The sequence below is a fragment of the Mytilus galloprovincialis genome, chromosome 6 (assembly GCF_965363235.1).
Source record: "Mytilus galloprovincialis chromosome 6, xbMytGall1.hap1.1, whole genome shotgun sequence".
NCBI classification, from domain to species: Eukaryota; Metazoa; Mollusca; class Bivalvia; order Mytilida; family Mytilidae; genus Mytilus; species Mytilus galloprovincialis.
Genome location: NC_134843.1, coordinates 41,096,992 through 41,114,886, shown reverse-complemented (window position 1 = coordinate 41,114,886; position 17,895 = coordinate 41,096,992). Strand labels below are relative to the sequence as shown.

At 32.8% G+C, this 17,895-nt stretch overlaps 1 protein-coding gene across 5 annotated transcripts in view; it reads left to right on the top strand.

The window, feature by feature from the left end:
• Nucleotides 1-3,777: 3,777 nt before the first annotated feature.
• LOC143079585 (E3 ubiquitin-protein ligase CBL-B-like) overlaps nt 3,778-17,895 on the top strand; it is a 41,011-nt gene continuing 26,893 nt past the window's right edge. For 4 of the 5 annotated variants that reach the window (XM_076254999.1, XM_076255000.1, XM_076255001.1 and 1 more), the window contains exons 1-3: nt 3,778-4,326; nt 13,195-13,341; nt 16,700-16,831. In XM_076254999.1, coding sequence (XP_076111114.1) covers nt 3,803-4,326; nt 13,195-13,341; nt 16,700-16,831 — 803 coding nt within the window. In that variant the 5' untranslated portion in view covers nt 3,778-3,802. The remainder of the gene's footprint in view (nt 4,327-13,194; nt 13,342-16,699; nt 16,832-17,895) is intronic. The other variant, XM_076255002.1, reaches the window with a different exon arrangement.

Genomic DNA, 17,895 nt, shown 5'->3' with positions numbered 1-17,895 from the left:
CTTAAGTAGATAATGCTTACTATTATCTCTTCTGTCACATTCATGATCAGTTTATGTTTTCAATGATACTTTTGTCATATAAATATTTATCAAAACTACTGCAATCCAATGCAACATATGTCTGGCATAATTTTTCTCTCCTTTTTCTGTTACGATTTAATAACAGTTAGTTATTTGGTATTGTTATCAATTTTTTTAAACCTAAATTACACACTCAAAAGTGTTACTGATGTTTGAAGCTTTTATCTTAATGGATGCAGCCTGCATTAGCGGATCCGGTATGCGGGGAGAGGGAGTTTTGGTGGTTGAAACCCCATTTTTTATCGATTTTTTTTTTATTTTGTGGACGTTTCAGGGTGTTCCGTGGTTTGGATCCCCCTTTTGCAGAAAGGCTGGTTTCGCACCTGGTCTGATATCGTCAATGATAATATTAGATGATCATCCGATCATTCAATTGATTTTTTATAGTTTGGTATTGTGCTGTGCTAGTTTTGGGGAGAAATGAGCGCACACAGACAGTTTTAGCCCTGCCAAATTCTTTATGTACCTGTTTCAAGTCAAGAGCCCGTAGTTCAGTGGTTGTCATTGGCTCATGTCTGTCATATATATTTTTCGTAAATTGTTTCATTATGAATTAGGCCGTCAGTTTTCGAAATGTATTGATTCTTATTTTTCATGTCGGGACCATTTATAGCCGACTATAATTGCTTAAATCCATTTATTTTTTGAACTTTGACAATCATATCACATCTCCTTATTTTTATATTGGAGCTTTTTCTACCAGTATCTATAGCTTGTAATAAACAGACATCTTATTTGAAATTATACCACATCTTCTTATTTTGATATCATGTTTATTGACCTATACGTGTCTTTTCTTGGATTCGTGGTTAGCTACCACCATTCCACATTCGAATTACAATCAAGTTACAATATCCCGATCCTGTGATGAAAAATTCGTTGTTTTATTGTTTAAATATGTATTTATTATTATTTTTTTAAAATGGCTGGTAAATAATATATAAAGTTAAATTCAAAATACGCTAATTACCCTTCCAGAGCATCTAGTCACCTTTTCGGTATATATGAATATTTATTTTGTACGAGAATTATTTTCATTTTTATTTTTAGATTCTTGACATATTTTGTACTGTCCTTTTCTTTTTGTCTTGTATACTTATTCAGTGGTTGTTTGTTTGTGTGTTACATATTTGTTTTTCGTTCATTTTTTGTACATAAATAAGCCGTTAGTTTTCTCGTTTTACATTGTTATTTCGGGGCCTTTTATAGCCGTCTATGCGGTATGGGCTTTGCTCATTGTTGACGACCGTACGGTGACCTATAGTTGGTAATTTCTGTGTCATTTTTTGGTCTCTTGTGGAGAGTTGTCTCTCTGACAATCATACCACATCTTCTTTTTTTATATCTATTGTACACATTTTGTTTTTGTCTCTCATATAGTCACCTTAAAAGGGTTCCTTGATAGAATCTTAATTATCAAAATGACTGGTTTTGTGCTTATTTTCATTTCAAAACCCATAGATGAATATAATAGGACAGCAAGAAACAACCAAAGCAATGCAAATGCAATGTATTTAATAAATTTGACCAAGCAATTCTACAGGAAAGCTCCAAGTGATTGTACAGGAAGGCTCCGAGTGATTGTACAGTAAACTTGCAAGCGATTGTACAGTCAATAAAAATATCCGACATGGAGAAAATGAATATATTTGGATTTCTCTTGGGACGATGGCTTTGATACTTTCAGACAGGTAAGACTATTATATCAGAAAAGGTACAAGTGAAAATTCAGGTGGCAAACATTGATTTTTCGATGTTTATTTGACATTTTTTATCGGTGTTGTGTGACAATTTTGATCGTTTTACACGTAGCTCCACCATTCTAAGGAAAACGTTTGGATGCATATATATATCTTTCTTATTATTTTATTGGTTCATATTTACATAAAGAATGTTTTAGCTACCAAAACTTGAAGCAGAAACGTTATATAGTAACATAAGAGTTCATCAAAGTTTCCATCAAGCAACTTGTTATTTTGCAAATGTCGGAGCCCCGCTTGACAGTCTCCCAAATTACCAAATTATTAGAAAACCGTACAGTTCCGTTCCCACACTGTGTTATCTTGTTTGATTTTTCCAAGGCATTCGATTAAGTCCCTCACGAGAGACTTTTGTACAAAGCAGAGTACTATGGTATAAGCGGGCCAACACTCCAATGGATCAGGGACTACTTCCTCAGCTCCAGAAATCAGAGAGTCGTTGTGGATTGTAAAACATCTCACACTGCACCAGTACAATCAGGAGTACCACAGGGGAGTGTACTTGGACCACTCATGTTACTTCTGTTCATCAACGACCTACCAGACTATGTTCAGTCATCAACAGTTCGTCTATTTGCTGATGACTGCGTATAGTACAGAAGGATCCAAAATGATACAGACTCGCAGTTACTACAAGAAGATATGAACATCTTGCTCAGATGGGAATCTGATTGGCAAATGGAATTCCATTCCACCAAATGCCAACTGCTACGCGTTACCAACAAGCACAAGCCACATCTAACAAGCTACAACATTCATGGGCACAATTTAGAACTGGTTGACTCAGCAAAATATCTAGGCGTCACAATCCACAAAACTATTAATTGGAACACCCACATAGAGAGTATAGCTAAAAAGGCTAATTCAACCAGGCCTTCATCCAAAGAAATCTTCAGCACTGTCCCCAAAAAACAAAAGCTGTATGATACACAACGCTAGTAAGACCATTGCTTGAGTATGCATGCTCAGTCTGGGACCCATTCACCACCTTAACATACAGAAATTAGAAAGTGTGCAAGGAAAATCAGCCCGGTTTGTATTGAACAACTACCAACAAACCAGCAGTGTAACATCAATGCTAAAAACTCTACAGTGGCAACCACTAGCCGAGAGGAGGGCCAATTGCAAAGCAGTAATGATGTACAGGATAGTAAATGGCCTCGTAGCAATACCAACGCTAGAGTTACACACTACATCATCCGTAGCTAGAGGACACACAACACGATATCTCGTACCGTATGCCAGAACTTCAACATAAAGGCATCCTTCTTTCCAGATAGCATACGGATATGGAACAGCCTTCCACAACCTTTGGTTGACAGTACCTCACTAGATGCTTTCAAGCAGGGGGTATTGAGCTGCAGTATCCCTTAATTGCACCATCAGACTGTTTTTAACTTGCACCTGTAAATATTTTCTTGCACCTTTGTTGTCACACCCAGCATGGGCAATAGTGCGATAATATAATATATACTCAATTAGAAGCGTGCACTGTATTGGAAGAAGAAGAACATTGAAAGTGAAACAAAGGTAACCGTAAATGATTATCACTTGATTGATTGATTCGATCCACAAAAAATCAGTCTTACACAGGTAAAATCGAAAATCAACTTATTTTTTAACCTTAAAATTGAAATCAAACAGACATAGAAAAATCCATTCGCACGAGGCAACGGTGCAATTAACAGTGAAGGTATTTTAAAGATCTATTAACTGATCGACGTTAATCTTTTATTGTTTATACGCGTATGGACCAAATACTCATATGGTCAGGAACTTATTCATTGAATCTGGAGTAAATTGGTATAATGAGAAAGATTTTTTAATTATTAAGGGCAACTCGATTATTTCATATATTTCGCGGCATCAACTTAATTCACCATAATCATTGTAGAACGGAAAAGGGAAATCCCCGAGGTTGTTCACTCAGGAATAAGGTAATAACCAGGAAGGAAAACAAAATGGCGAACAGGGATAGACCGAAGAAAGAGTTTGGTGGTGTATTGGGCATGTTACAAGTTGTTTTCCCTCAACAAAAGCTTGTAGTCGACAAAAAGACAATAGAAAAATCATGGAAATTAATGGACAAGGTTGTGAAATCGTGCCAACACCCGAGAATGAACCTAAGAAACAGTCCTCCATTCATTTTGGATATCTTACCTGACACTTATCAACACTTGCGATTAGTGGCAAACCGATATGACGATAAAATAAACACATTAAACGAGAATGAATATTTTAGAATATTTATTGAAAATTTAATGAACAAATGCAAAAATACAATCAAGCTTTTTAAGGAAGGAAAGGAGAAAATGTTTGATGAAAATTCACATTATAGAAGAAATTTGACAAAACTGTCACTTGTGTTTTCGCACATGCTTGCAGAATTAAAGGCCATCTATCCCAATGGCACATATGCTGGTGACACATTTAGAATAACTAAAGCTGATGCTGCTGATTGGTGGAAGGATTCTTTCGGAAATAAGTAAGTATTTGCAATAATATTTATGTACTATGTAATGTACATGTATACAATTTACATTTAGTACATGAAGACATGTATAATTGTTTTTGATAATAGGCATGTTATATGCAATGACCATTGTATGGAGAGCACAGTCTAATTTAGTGATGTCACATTCAAGGAAAAGAGGACAAGATCATGGTTTTCAAACAATTGGAACATATAGTATTACAGTATATACTGTAGAAATACTATTTTCCCGTTTGGGGTGAATATTTCAGGAACTCAATTTTTGGCTCTCCCTTGACACCATCTGCGAGTATGGTCTTGAGAAAACGATGATAGTCTGTCGATAGGGGACGATAAATGGCTGACCCGTTTTTAGAGAGAGCCATATATCTTGCATATTAAAGACACCCTTGTAGATTTCGAAAAAGAGTAGGCAGCACTCGCACCCGCAAAGTGGAAATGGATTAATATAAGTTGCAAAACTTGTTTCCCAATCCACTATAAATAAATATGTTAAAACTAAACAGTATATATACATGTACAATTCAGTGGTCACATTAATTTGAACAGATATACATTGTATACCGAAACAGTCAACAATCTCTTGATGGTGTCCTTAAAATTTCTAACAAATGACTTCAATTTCACTTCTTGAAACCCTTGTTTTAAAACTTTCCTTGTTAGCAGCAACCATTTACCAAAGGAATGCAAGCTCTGGAATATTGTTACTGTATCAGCTGGGAGATATACATGTACATGTACAACATTGATAACACATTTACATTTTGTATGCAGGTGCTTGTGGATAAAGAATATTGCTACAATTGATGATTTGTACATCATGAACATAGAAATGGAAAGTTCACAATTGAAAGCTGATATCATCTCTTTTGTTGAAAAATTTAGTTCTCAACATGTACAGACTCTCGTTATATAATTTTTTTTTAATTTCTTGATGCAAGTCAATTTGCAAGTTATGTACATCATGTACATGTATGAGGCAGATTTATCTGTATCTGTCGTATTTGATTGGAATAGATGCATTAAACTTCAAGAAGATTGGCAAAAGATACCAGACATTTGCCAGATGGACATTCAAACTATAAACCGAAAAATAAACTGACAACGCCATGGCCTAAAAAGCAAAGACCAATAGACAAACACAAGTACACATGACACATCACAGACAACTAAAGACTAAGCAACAGTCTGAGCCCCACCAAAACTAGGGGTGATCTCAGGTGCATTAACATTGTCACCTTATTTTGAATTATGTAGTGAGAGGACATTATCCATATCTATATAAAGAAAAGGGTTTAAAATCAGTGGCAGATCCAGAACTTTTCCTAAGGAGGGGCCCGCTGACTGACTTAAGGGGGGACCCCGCTCCAGTCATGCTTCAATAATTGCCTACATGTATATAATCAACCAAAGTTTTCCTACAAAAGGGGGGCCCCCTGGATCCGCCTATGAAAATGTCATCCACATACTGTGGATTTATTGTTATTTGTTGGATACCAATTTTTGTGGATTTCATGGATTTCGAGGATATAGGTGACCTTGAACCACGAAATTAATTCTCAATGAATAACAAATTTTCTAAAGGCTTGTATGAAGACTTCTTCAAAACCAATGCCGAACACTCAAGGTATCCTTCATCCACAAAAATCCGTTCCCACGAAAATAAATGAATCCAAGGTACCTCAAAAGTATTAACCATGTTAACAGAAAGGTTGCTGGCTACTGATCACTACTGGTACACAACATGGGTAAACAGCTCAGCATTGATGACATATATCTTAATTCATAATCCTACTCTGACTTTTAAATAAGGCTTAGCAGTCATTCCCAAGGTCAGTAAAATAAATAATTTATATATATATATAAAATTTAATGAAATAAATTAAATTGCCCAATCATGTGAAATTCATTAGGTAAAGTGAGAGTAATTTTTTTTTGACTTATAAAAATAAACTGAGGCAGATGCACATGAATTTAGTACATCACAATATTACTCGGCTTTTTCTTATGTCCCTAGCAACAAATTTTATTTTGAGTCAACTACAAAATGTATATTGTCTAAACGTTTTTATTACAATATTTATATATACATTTTGAACAATATCATGAATATAGATATCTGAAAAAAAATACAAGGATGTAACCGAAACGGTTATGAAATCTCACTTCTCCAAGAATTTTGAAATTGACCACTTAGAACTGCCTATTCTTTCATGGAAGGAGAAGTCACTTTTCTCTTTCTAAAATCCTACATGTTATAGATAATGCCCTGAGTGCATATCCTGTGCATTTTGATTATCTAAATGCTATGGTATTTTGTCACAGTTAAAGTCAATTGTTTAATAACATCCTTCACACTGATGGGCCCCGGGTTAACAGGTGTAATATTATCCATTCATAAAAAGGAAGGGGAATTTTGTCTACAGAACAGTTAACACTGGGACAAACAATGTAGTCTGAAAAATACTGGTCAACCTATGTCAGTAAATTTACAGAACAGGCCGACCTGAGAGTTTGTGCCAAAAAAAAAAAACTATTTTAGCTTCAAATACATGTACTAGCCATTATCACAAATTTCAACATTTGAACTAGAGGCTATAAAATTTTTTCACTTATTTTCCCTAGTCTAAATTTTTGACCACTCATGCAGAAGGCTAGTGGTTGAAGGCACAGACTCTGACCACCTCATCTGTTTTATACAACTTAATTGTTCCCCTCACAGTCATAGAAATCGAAGTTTTGAATTTTCAAGACCCAATTCATGATTCTTCAAATTTGTCTTAAAGATTGTATTATACAATACACAAATATCAGCAGGACTGTGCACCATTTTCTTTTTAAGAAAATGCTTTTACCAAGTCAGGAATATGAAAGTTGTTATCCATTCATCTGAGCTTTTGATTTTGCCATTTAATTACAGACTTTTTATGTAGAATTTTCCTAAAAGTTTGGTATTTTTGTTAATTTACTATTCATTGTTCATACATACATGTATACAGTACTAGTTGTAAAACTGTTGTAGGAAATTTAATTTCATAGAGTTAAAATTTGAAATCCACATTTGGCTGTCCAAGACTCTTTTCTATGTTCAGAAGACAACAGAAAAATTACTGTCTTGTGCCAAATTTGCTATCCATCCACGAATTTTTCAGTCAATTTTTACCATTTTTGTTTGCAGAAGAAAATTGTTTCAAACTTGCACACAGGACTGTAGTAAGCCATTACTAAGCTGAGTGATTAGGAACTTTTCCTACAATACATGTATATAAACACATGTTTATAAAATTTGTTATGGGACCATAGACCATTTATAATTAATATGGTACAAAGTTTGAATTCTGGCCTACTGAAATGATGTAATGAAGGCCTATGCCCATTATGATTATACATGTACATATATGTCAATACAAAAATGAATACATATTTGTTTAGGGGTCAGCTGAATGATGCCTTGGGGGGTGGGAGTTTCTGGCTGCATTGAAGACCCATTGGTGGCCTTCGTCCATTAAAATATTTTTCAGTGGTAATCAATGACTCATTGATATACATGAACATGTTGAAATTTTGCCTTTGTTGAGCTTTGGTACATTTTTGTCGAGCCTTCGACTTTAGTCGAAAAAGCGAGACTAAGCGATCCTACATTCCGTCGTCGTCGGCGTCGTCGTCGTCGGCGGCGTCCACAAATATTCACTCTGTGGTTAAAGTTTTTGAAATTTTAATAACTTTCTTAAACTATACTGGATTTCTACCAAACTTTGACAGAAGCTTGTTTATGATCATAAGAAAGTATCCAGAAGTAAATTTTGAAAAAATAAAATTCCATTTTTTCCGTATTTTACTTATAAATGGACTTAGTTTTTCTGCGAGGAAACATAACATTCACTCTGTGGTTAAAGTTTTTAAAATTTTTATAACTTTCATAAACTATCCATGATTTGTACCAAACTTGGACAGAAGCTTGTTTATGATCATAAGATAGTATCAAGAAGAAAATTTTGTAAAAATAAATTTCTACTTTTCCGTATTTTACTTATAAATGGACTTAGTTTTTTTGCCAGAAACAAAACATTCACTTTGTGGTTTAAGTTTTTTAAATTTTTATAATGTTCTTAAACTATCCTGGATTTCTACCAAACTTGGACAAAAGTTTCTGATCATAAGATATTATTCAGAAGTAAATTTTGTAAAAAAAATTCCACTTTTCTGTATTTTACTTATAAATGGACTTAGTTTTTCTTCCAGTTAACATTACATACAGTCTGCAGTTAAAGTTTATAAAACATTTATTAGATTCATAAACTATCCTGGATTTTTACCAAACTGCGAAGCTTCTTTCAATCAAAAGACAGTATCGAGAGGGAAATTTTTATTGATGTTTTTCCTCATTTTTGTTGAGTCTGCGATTAACAGCAAAAGTAGGCGAGACACTGGGTTCCGCGGAACCCTTACGAATTTTTTGTATATTTATGAATTTAATTGAAATGACAGATTCATTTTCCAACTCGTTGATGTTACACCATATATATATATATTCAGACTGTAACAAAGGAACTGTGTTTTGTTGAATAAGATCCGGTTGGGTGTAAGAAAATGAATGTTTATTGTAAAGTAAATAAATATAAAATTCATGGCACTCAATCATGCATAAAATTGTATACAGTGGCTTCTCTGGACACTAAACTACAAACCGAAATTATGTCATGAAAACAAAAATAATTTAATTATAATACATAAGAATGTTTGATGAATATAAAAGAAAGTTGTTAAGAATATAACGACCATGATATACCTACTAAAACATTATGTTTTAATTAAAACATTAGAAGTTACGGAAGCTGTGCAAATTACCAGACATTGATCTGCTGTATGAAAGATTGATAATATATAAAACAAATTTGCAACAGGAAACGAACAATTATTTTTTGTAGATACTTGACCTAATTTTTGCAAGTCTGATATCCTGTTTCTGTCAATATATATATATATATGTTATAACTACATGTACATGTATGAAACTATATATGTGTCTTTTACGCCATTTAAATGCAAGATTTAAATTTTGCAAGTTAAACTGAATGATCCAATTTCTAAATCAAGGTCTTATAGGATAGTTGTTCTTTTGATTTATCAAATTTTTGTGGATGAATGAAAGTTTGTTTTTTTTTCGGGGGGGGGGGGGGGGGGGTGGTCCATATATTTATATATACATTGTATGTGTTAGGATGTAGATTTGTATGTGTATTTGTAAGCCAAAAAGTGTCCCATGAAATTGTGTCTTCTTGAGCTATATTTCACAGATCATCTATTAAATAAATCTTTAAAGAAGGGAAATAATTTAGCAATCATTGAAATGTTTTAATCAATGAATTAGTTAAATCATAATTGAAATTTAAATGAAGATGAATATAAACAGCTATTTGACTTTTTGTGTGATGGTCAATTACCTCCAGAGTTTAATAATTATGAAAGAAGATCATTTAGAAGGAAGGCCAAGCAATTTGAAATTAAAAACAATGAAATGTTTTATATACATGTCAGGGGTGGATCCAGCCATTTAAAAAAAAAAGGAGGGGTCCTAACCCAGGACAAAGGGTGGGGGGTTCCAACTAAATGTCCCCATTTAAATGCATTGATTGTCCAAAAAAAGGGGGTTCCCACTCCCGGACCCCCCCCCCCCCCCCCCCCCCCCTTGGATCCGCGCCTACATGTTGACAAAAAACACAGGAGAAAACGTTAAAATTAAGGACAAACTGAAACAGGGTATTAGACAAGACTGTTATGCAATTTGGATATGATTTCACATAGATGAAAAAATATCCAACAAAGAAAAATAGAATCTCTTTTCAAGGGACACTTTTACACAGAAGTGGACAATATTTTATAATAAAATTCTGTCCCAGACAAAATTTCACAGGTCATTTGTGTGAAATTTTGTCCATGGGACATCATTTCATGGGGGACACTATTTAATCCTACATATTCAGGGAGGCTGTGGTTAAGTTACAGCAGATAATATGATAAAGAAAGAAAACAAGCATGGCCCTGAAAATCCAGTTACTGCTGTTATCTTAGTATTATTGGGGCTCCAGTAAAAACAATAGACATCTAAATGTTTTGCACTATACCATACTTATCATCATTGTATTTTCTCATAAGTTTAAATGTCAAATAAATGTTATATTAAAGGAGGTCCTTAACTTGAATTCCGGACATCAATAATTTAATACACAAAAATGTATTTATACAGCACTTAAAATATAACTCCAATTCAGGATATCCTGGAATATTTCGGGAGCTCACTCTGTTTGTAGTCCAATGAAATGTTTATAAAATTTCAACCCTAAAATATGATGATTCTGAAACTTGTACGTACATGTACTAATGAGCTAAAAATCTACTCTTTATAACATTTGTATAAGTCTAATTATGTTCTGAATTTGCAGTCATCATGATCATAAGAAAGGAAGAGAATATTCAAAGTGGGAGTCTAAAATAAGAAGTCCAATTTAAACACCCAAAACAATGGTGAAAAAGAAAAAAACAATGAATAGACAAACAAAAACATTACTCAGTAAAAGATATTTAACATTAGAATAAGGATGACCTCAGGTGCTCAAGAGAATATGCAGTTGTAAATCATAGATTATCCCGTTTTCTACACATTGAGATTTAAGAAATAATTCATGGAAGCCATAGATTTGTTGGAAATTTACACATGGCCTGGGCCGTGATTATCGAATTTTATCCTGAGCATTAGCGAGGTATAAAATTAACGAATAGCACGGCCAAAGCCATGTGTAAATTTACAACAAATCTATGGCTTCCATGAATTATTTCTATTCTAATAGGACAAATAAGTTCATTCAAATACTGAAGCGAGGGTGGATATATATGCCATGTGTTTAGCTGTTCTTTTTAACTCCTTGTAAGATAAAGCTCAAATATTCTCAGAAATATTTAGTTTGCATTGATTATTTCGTTAATAACTGATAGAAAAATATGTTAAATTCTCAAACCCAATATTTACGAATTTTAATTTACATGTTTTCATGTAAGCTATCGTCAAAACCAAAATTGACATTTCGTAACGAAGGAGCTCCCATGTTGACTCACTGAAATCAGTCAGATATATGGGAATAATGCAATGGAATAGAAATAAAACAAAACCTACTTCTGAATTCCATTTTAATACAATATTATACAAATTTCAATTTGTTACAAAAAAATGATTATTTTTATACTGCAACTTTAATTGGTATATGATTGATAGCTTTTAAAATCGTAACATAAATATCAAGCTTATTTGCATCCCTTAATGAACCCCTGTTTGTGGAGAAAGTGTTACATGATGAAATTGACATTGCACAAAATTTAGCTGTGTTATTATATTTAGGAAACAAACGCAACTAGTTTCAGTATATTAATTCTTTTTATAATGCATCCGAATAAGAATAAAAGTTCTTTTGTCTTTTGTTTTATTACAATTTCTAATACCATTAAATCGGCAATGCGTTTGCAAATAAGTTCAAATACATGTGGATTTACGTGGGAGGTATATTGTTACATCCATTATTATGTATATTTCTGAGTCTGCGCTAAGTATAGATATATCGAGAATTTTCACATGGTGTTGTTTACAAAGCGAAAGAAGCATGTCATATTAGAATGTAAAATATCACCCACGACCAAAAAGTTTCACTGTGTTATGAGTCTGATATTTTACAATATCTCATGATCTGAATGAAGAAAACATGATAACCTGTGTATCATGCTTATTTCTGGTGTTTCCCCCTCCCTTAGACAATTTTAGATTTTGATAACATCCAAGGGGCTGTCTCTTATGAACATGAACCTATAAGTTTTCCTTATTCCCTGGAATTTGGTATCCACGAAAATAAATGAAACCACATGTACAGTATACCAAATTCAATGTACATGTAGACAATTTGAGATCCTAACTTCTGAATCATTGTTTATCATGTCAAATCTTTAGGAATTTCAAAAATGATCTTATGTCAAAATCAAATACATGTTTGGCACATAGCAAAATTAGACTATATGATTGTTATTTACAAGGCTACTGGCAAAAAAACATAACTTTGCCAAAGGAAATTTATGTTTATTACTATGAACATGCATGACATGTATTGTAATGTTTTATTCAAGTGCAGATTATAAAACCATTTATATTCATCTCATTTTACTGTTTCCTTAAACTGAGTTTTAGGGTAGAGTTTGAAAAAGCAAATATACCGTAAACATAAATACTTCCTTTAGATTGAAATGAAATAGTTGTTGTTTAAATAATTTTGAAGATATAATGATCAACTTGTATTTTTTTGGTGGTAAATTAACAAAAAGAAGGTGTTTCTGATAAAAAAAATTCTAGGTTGTCTCTGCTTTTAGCAGTTTTAGATGAATCTGTTCGATAATATGACTTTCTATAATGATACAGAAGAACATTTTCAAACTGATTAAAATACGGATCCTGTATCAAGTGTTTTAATGCTTATAAGGGTTTGAAAACACTTTATTCTACATGTATGTTCTGTTTTAATGTCCTTTCGGGATCCTTTGGTTTTGTCAAATTAATACATACATTGTAGCTTCAAAAATTTGAAAGTTGAAATTTCATTGGCTGATGTAGAAATTAACAAAACATGTACAGAAGTAAGAAAGATTGGACACAGAATCAGAATTTAATTTAATTTATATTAACCTGTTGTACACTTTTACTGTCTGAGAATAAAAAAAATTTTTAGTTTGAATCTTGAATCTGAATCAGGATGAAACTTTTCATATTTTATTTTTTTAAAGTGAAAATTTGATTTAGAATTTGTTCTCTTATTTCTTTTTCAGGACGATTGTTTCCTGGAAGATATTTAGACAGACACTTCATGAGTGCCACCCTATCAGTTCTCCATTAGAGGCTATGGCTCTTAAATCCACAATAGATTTGACCTGTAATGACTTTATATCTATATTTGAATTTGATGTGTTCTCAAGGTAAGTTTTTTTTTTTAAAGATAATGCTGCCATACTTGTATGTAAGGCCACATTTAAAAGAATGTCTGTTTCCCCTCCCCCGGGTCTACCCTTTGTAAACAGACCAGAAGGCAGGTTCTTTTTTTTTTTTTTTTTTTTTTAACTGGATGTGATTGTCATAGCATGGTCACATGAATGGTTTGACTTGTCCAGTCCAGGCCACTTATCAGTTGTTTGTGCTCAATTTGAGTGTATTTATTTAGAATATCAATCCTTCTGCTTTCAAGCACTTTCCAAAAATGGAACGATTTTTTTGTGGAAAATAATTTTTTGACCCGGGGGCTTATTTTTGACCCAGGTGGGGGGAGGGAAAACAAACATTTTTTTAATTTTGGCCTAATCAAGATTTTGAAGCTTCATTGGTACAGTTTATGTGATTACTACCACTGTGGGTTAATACCTCTGCTTGTTAACTATTAGTCCCCATTACATGTAGTTTCACCTGCCCAAGAGTAGGTGGTTTGTAGCAGACATGAAAATATCATTATCGTTTTATTTAAATTTTGACTTTTTTGGTGTTGTAAAATTTTGAAATCATTTTAAATAGAGGAAAGTACATTCCTCATGAAAAGCTCTGATTTTTTGTACAGGGTGGGTTTTATTTGTAGACCTTTTGGTTTTTATATCACGTTGTTGCCAGCGGCGCTGCATCATTGTCGTCAGGGTCTTGAGAAGACGAATGATTTCCAGATAATAACTTTAGTATAAGTAAATAGAAATCAATAAAATTTATAACCATTGAAGGAAGGTTGGGATTGATTTTGGGGGTTATGGTCTCAAAGGTTTATGAATTAGGGGTCCAAAGCGGCCCAAAACATACATTTATCAAGTTTCAGGAAAATAAGTTGTGTATAATAAGTATTTCAATTACTCTGAAATTGTTCCACAATGTTAAAACTATTAAGTAGAAGCTGGGGATTTATTTTAAGGGTTATGGAGCAAACAGTCTAGGAATTAAGGGCCAAAAACAAGCATTTTTGAAGTTTCAGGACAATAACTTATGTTTAACTGTATGGATCTCTCTGACATGTTATGTACCACAAGGTTCCATATAATGAAGGGAAGGCTTGGTGTCAGTTTAGGGTCAATATCCCTGATCATTTAGGAATAAGCGGCCAAAAAAGGTCCAAAAAGAAGCATTTTCCTAGTTTACAGACAATAACTTGTGTTTAAGTTTATGGATCTCTCTGAAAGTATACTACAAGGTTTATAACTACAAAGGAAAGGCTGGAATTGAGTTTTGGGGTTCTGGCTTCAAGGGGGTTTCAACAAGTGAGGAGCCAAAAAAGGGGCCCAAATACGCATTTTTGTAGTTTTCAGTCAATGACTTGTGTTTAAGTGTATAAATCTCTCAAAAATTATACCACAAGTTTCCATACTACAAAGGGATGGTTATGGGGGTAATGGATCAAATCATTAAGCAATTAAGGGCAAAAATGAGGGGGGGGGGGGGGGGGCAAGGGTTTTTCTGGTTAAAGGACAATTCTGACAATTTAAAAGCAGTGTAAGGGAGGTAATCCAATTCCAATTTTTTTCTCATTTCAGATTTCAGAAATTAAAAAGAATTTTTTCTTCAAATATTTTTTTTTTAGGGGATTTATATTCAACAGCCATAGTGTATTGCTCAAAAGCAAAATTTTAAAATTCATTAGACCACACTAGTTCTGTGTCAGAAACCTTTGCTGTGTCAACTATTAAATCACAATCCAAATTCAGAGCTGTATCAAGCTTGAATGTTGTGTCCATACTTGCCCCAACTGTTCAGGGTTTGACCTCTGTGGTCGTATAAAGCTGTGCCCTGTGGAGCATCTTGTTATTAGCTGTTTAAAGTTTGTTTACGGCTAATGAGGGACAATTTCAAATATTTTGGCCTCAAGCATCTCTGAAGACATTATTTTTTCGAAATTCTCAGGAAAATTGGTACTGTTAATTGAATTTTATACTCGACACTTTCATGGATTGAAGTGATGGAAGGAAGTAGTTAAAAAAAATCAAGTGAAAAAAAATATGAATTAGTATTTTTTTTGATACATGTACTTATCAGATGGAAATGATAAGAGACTAACAGGAAGATTTAATCTGTGACATTTAATTAATAGTAGTATTGGCTTTCCAAGTCTGTAGACACCTTTTTTTTATCTACTCAAAAAGTTTTATTCAAATGAAATTTTGTGATTGTAATCTGAATGTGTATACACCTAGTTTGTTTATTTTGTATTATGGAATAATTTTCATTCAATACTGAATTTACAATCCTTTGATTTATACTGTCAAATTTCGATAGAAAAGGATTTAAAATAAATCCTATTCATTATTATTTCAATATTTAGTACTAGTAGAAAATTTGGGAAATTTGTATGGAAATATTTTCATACTACGAGCATTGTGAAGTTCCTTGTTGTCCAATGGGTAATAGATTTTTTTGGAAGACATGACAGTGAGACATGCATTTTGTCATTACATTTGCAAATAATGCTTCACTGCTAATAAGATATACAACAGTCTCAGTTGTCTCTTTGATGAGTGTCTGCCTCTATTGTTGGAGGTCTTATGTGTTCAATCCAAGACCTGATAAATTTAATTTTAAAGACTTGAAAATTGGGGGAGCAGGTACATATTTTGTGTAATCAAGTTCAACTACTATACTGTAGTTTTTCTACCTAGGTCCATCTGTTCTTATGAAATTTTTTAGGTATTGTTTTACAATTTTACAGACTTGGGAACTTCTCAATTTTTCTTTAAATTTTACAAAAGCTGGTTACAATTTTTTCTGTATCTAAATACCAGAGATAGATGGGTTTTGGGAATGTAACACTAAGCCTTCTGTTTACAACTAAATACAATATTAAAATTACAAATGCATGTAATTATTTTTCTATAATATTTATAATGTAGTAAAGTAAAGAAAACTGAATATTCTTAAAAATGATTATTTATAAGGCAAAAGTAACCTTGCTATCAATCTAGAGTCCTGTCCCAGTGAACCTATCAAGCAGGAAACTAGATGACTCAGTAACATATTGTTAGGCCAAATAAAAAAGTATCTATGGTTCCAGTTACATCTGAAAAAAAGTTAGGGTAGGTAGGTAGGAATTTTTTTTTTATTTTATGTTTTTTTTTTACATTGAGTCTATGGAAGCAACATTCTGACTTTAACAGTGCTTAATGAAAAATGACAATAAAATCTTTCGGGTAGGCTGTTTTTAAGCCGAAAAAGTAGGGACGGTAGGGTTACTGGAACCACACATATATTTTTATTTGGCCTTAGCTAAAAAAATAGTAATGAGATAATATTTTAAAAGTTGAATTTTTTATGCAGATTATTCCAGCCATGGATCAATTTACTACGGAACTGGAATGTTTTGGCGGTGACGCATCCTGGTTATGTGGCTTTCCTAACGTATGATGAAGTCAAGGCTAGACTTCAGAAATATGTTGGAAAACCTGGAAGGTAATTAGATCACTAAGAGTAAGACATGGTTTGTTTAGACTTTACAATCACTAAAATACTGAGATATCCATTGTCGTCCTGAACTTGCATGGAATATTTGCCAATGGACCTTAATAAGCAACTAACAATCAATCAATCAGAGCTATTAACATGCCAGTACTCGTAAATCTCCAGACTGGGGTAGGAACCATCAGAGTTTTAGAGAGTACATTAGTAAATGAATTAAACTCTTTTTAATACATGTATTTTAAAAGCAATTTCAGTTTTTGTTTCCCAAACAATTTATTTTCAAGACTGTTAATAGTACACCTATCTTGATAGTATCAAATCTTTCCTCTTCTTTTTTCTAACCAGACTAATACATACATGTATGACAGGATTAAAAATCTTGACATTCAAAAGTTTAAAAGAATTGGAAACCATTTTCAAATTGGAAAAAGTTGAAACTGGCCTACATTTTGGAAAATTCTTAACTATTTAGAACTATAGAAGTTTAACAAGAAGATTCATACAAATACTTGTCCTCTGAAAAAAGGGTATGTAACAAGTTTGATGGCTCCATTAGAAATGATATGGGATATACTGTTCTTGATGCAAAAAAAATACATTTCACAACAATATTATGTGTTTTTAGAATAAGATAAAGCAAACATTCAGTGCATAATGTTTAACAACTTGAATAGTAGTCTTTTTGTTCCTATGTTGAAAAAAAGTATTATCTAAAAGCAGTTGATTTTTTTTTGTGAATATAAAATTTTAAATGTTGAAACCTAATATCAATGCATTACATAAGTATAGTTTATAATAGCCAGATTATGTAATATACTGGGAATAAGGAAGGAAGTTTATTGTATAGAGAATTTGTTTATTTACACCATTGAGGAGGCTTTAAATATTCATTTACCCTGGTACATATTTATTACGTATTGAAGGATGGTACTCAATGCTGTTTAATTAAATATTTATTGTTTCCATGGAGTGGGTGTAATACAGATGTAAATGCTGTAATTCCCAATGTTTTATACTAAACCTGAGAATCTTTGTCATGTGATTAAGACAATGTA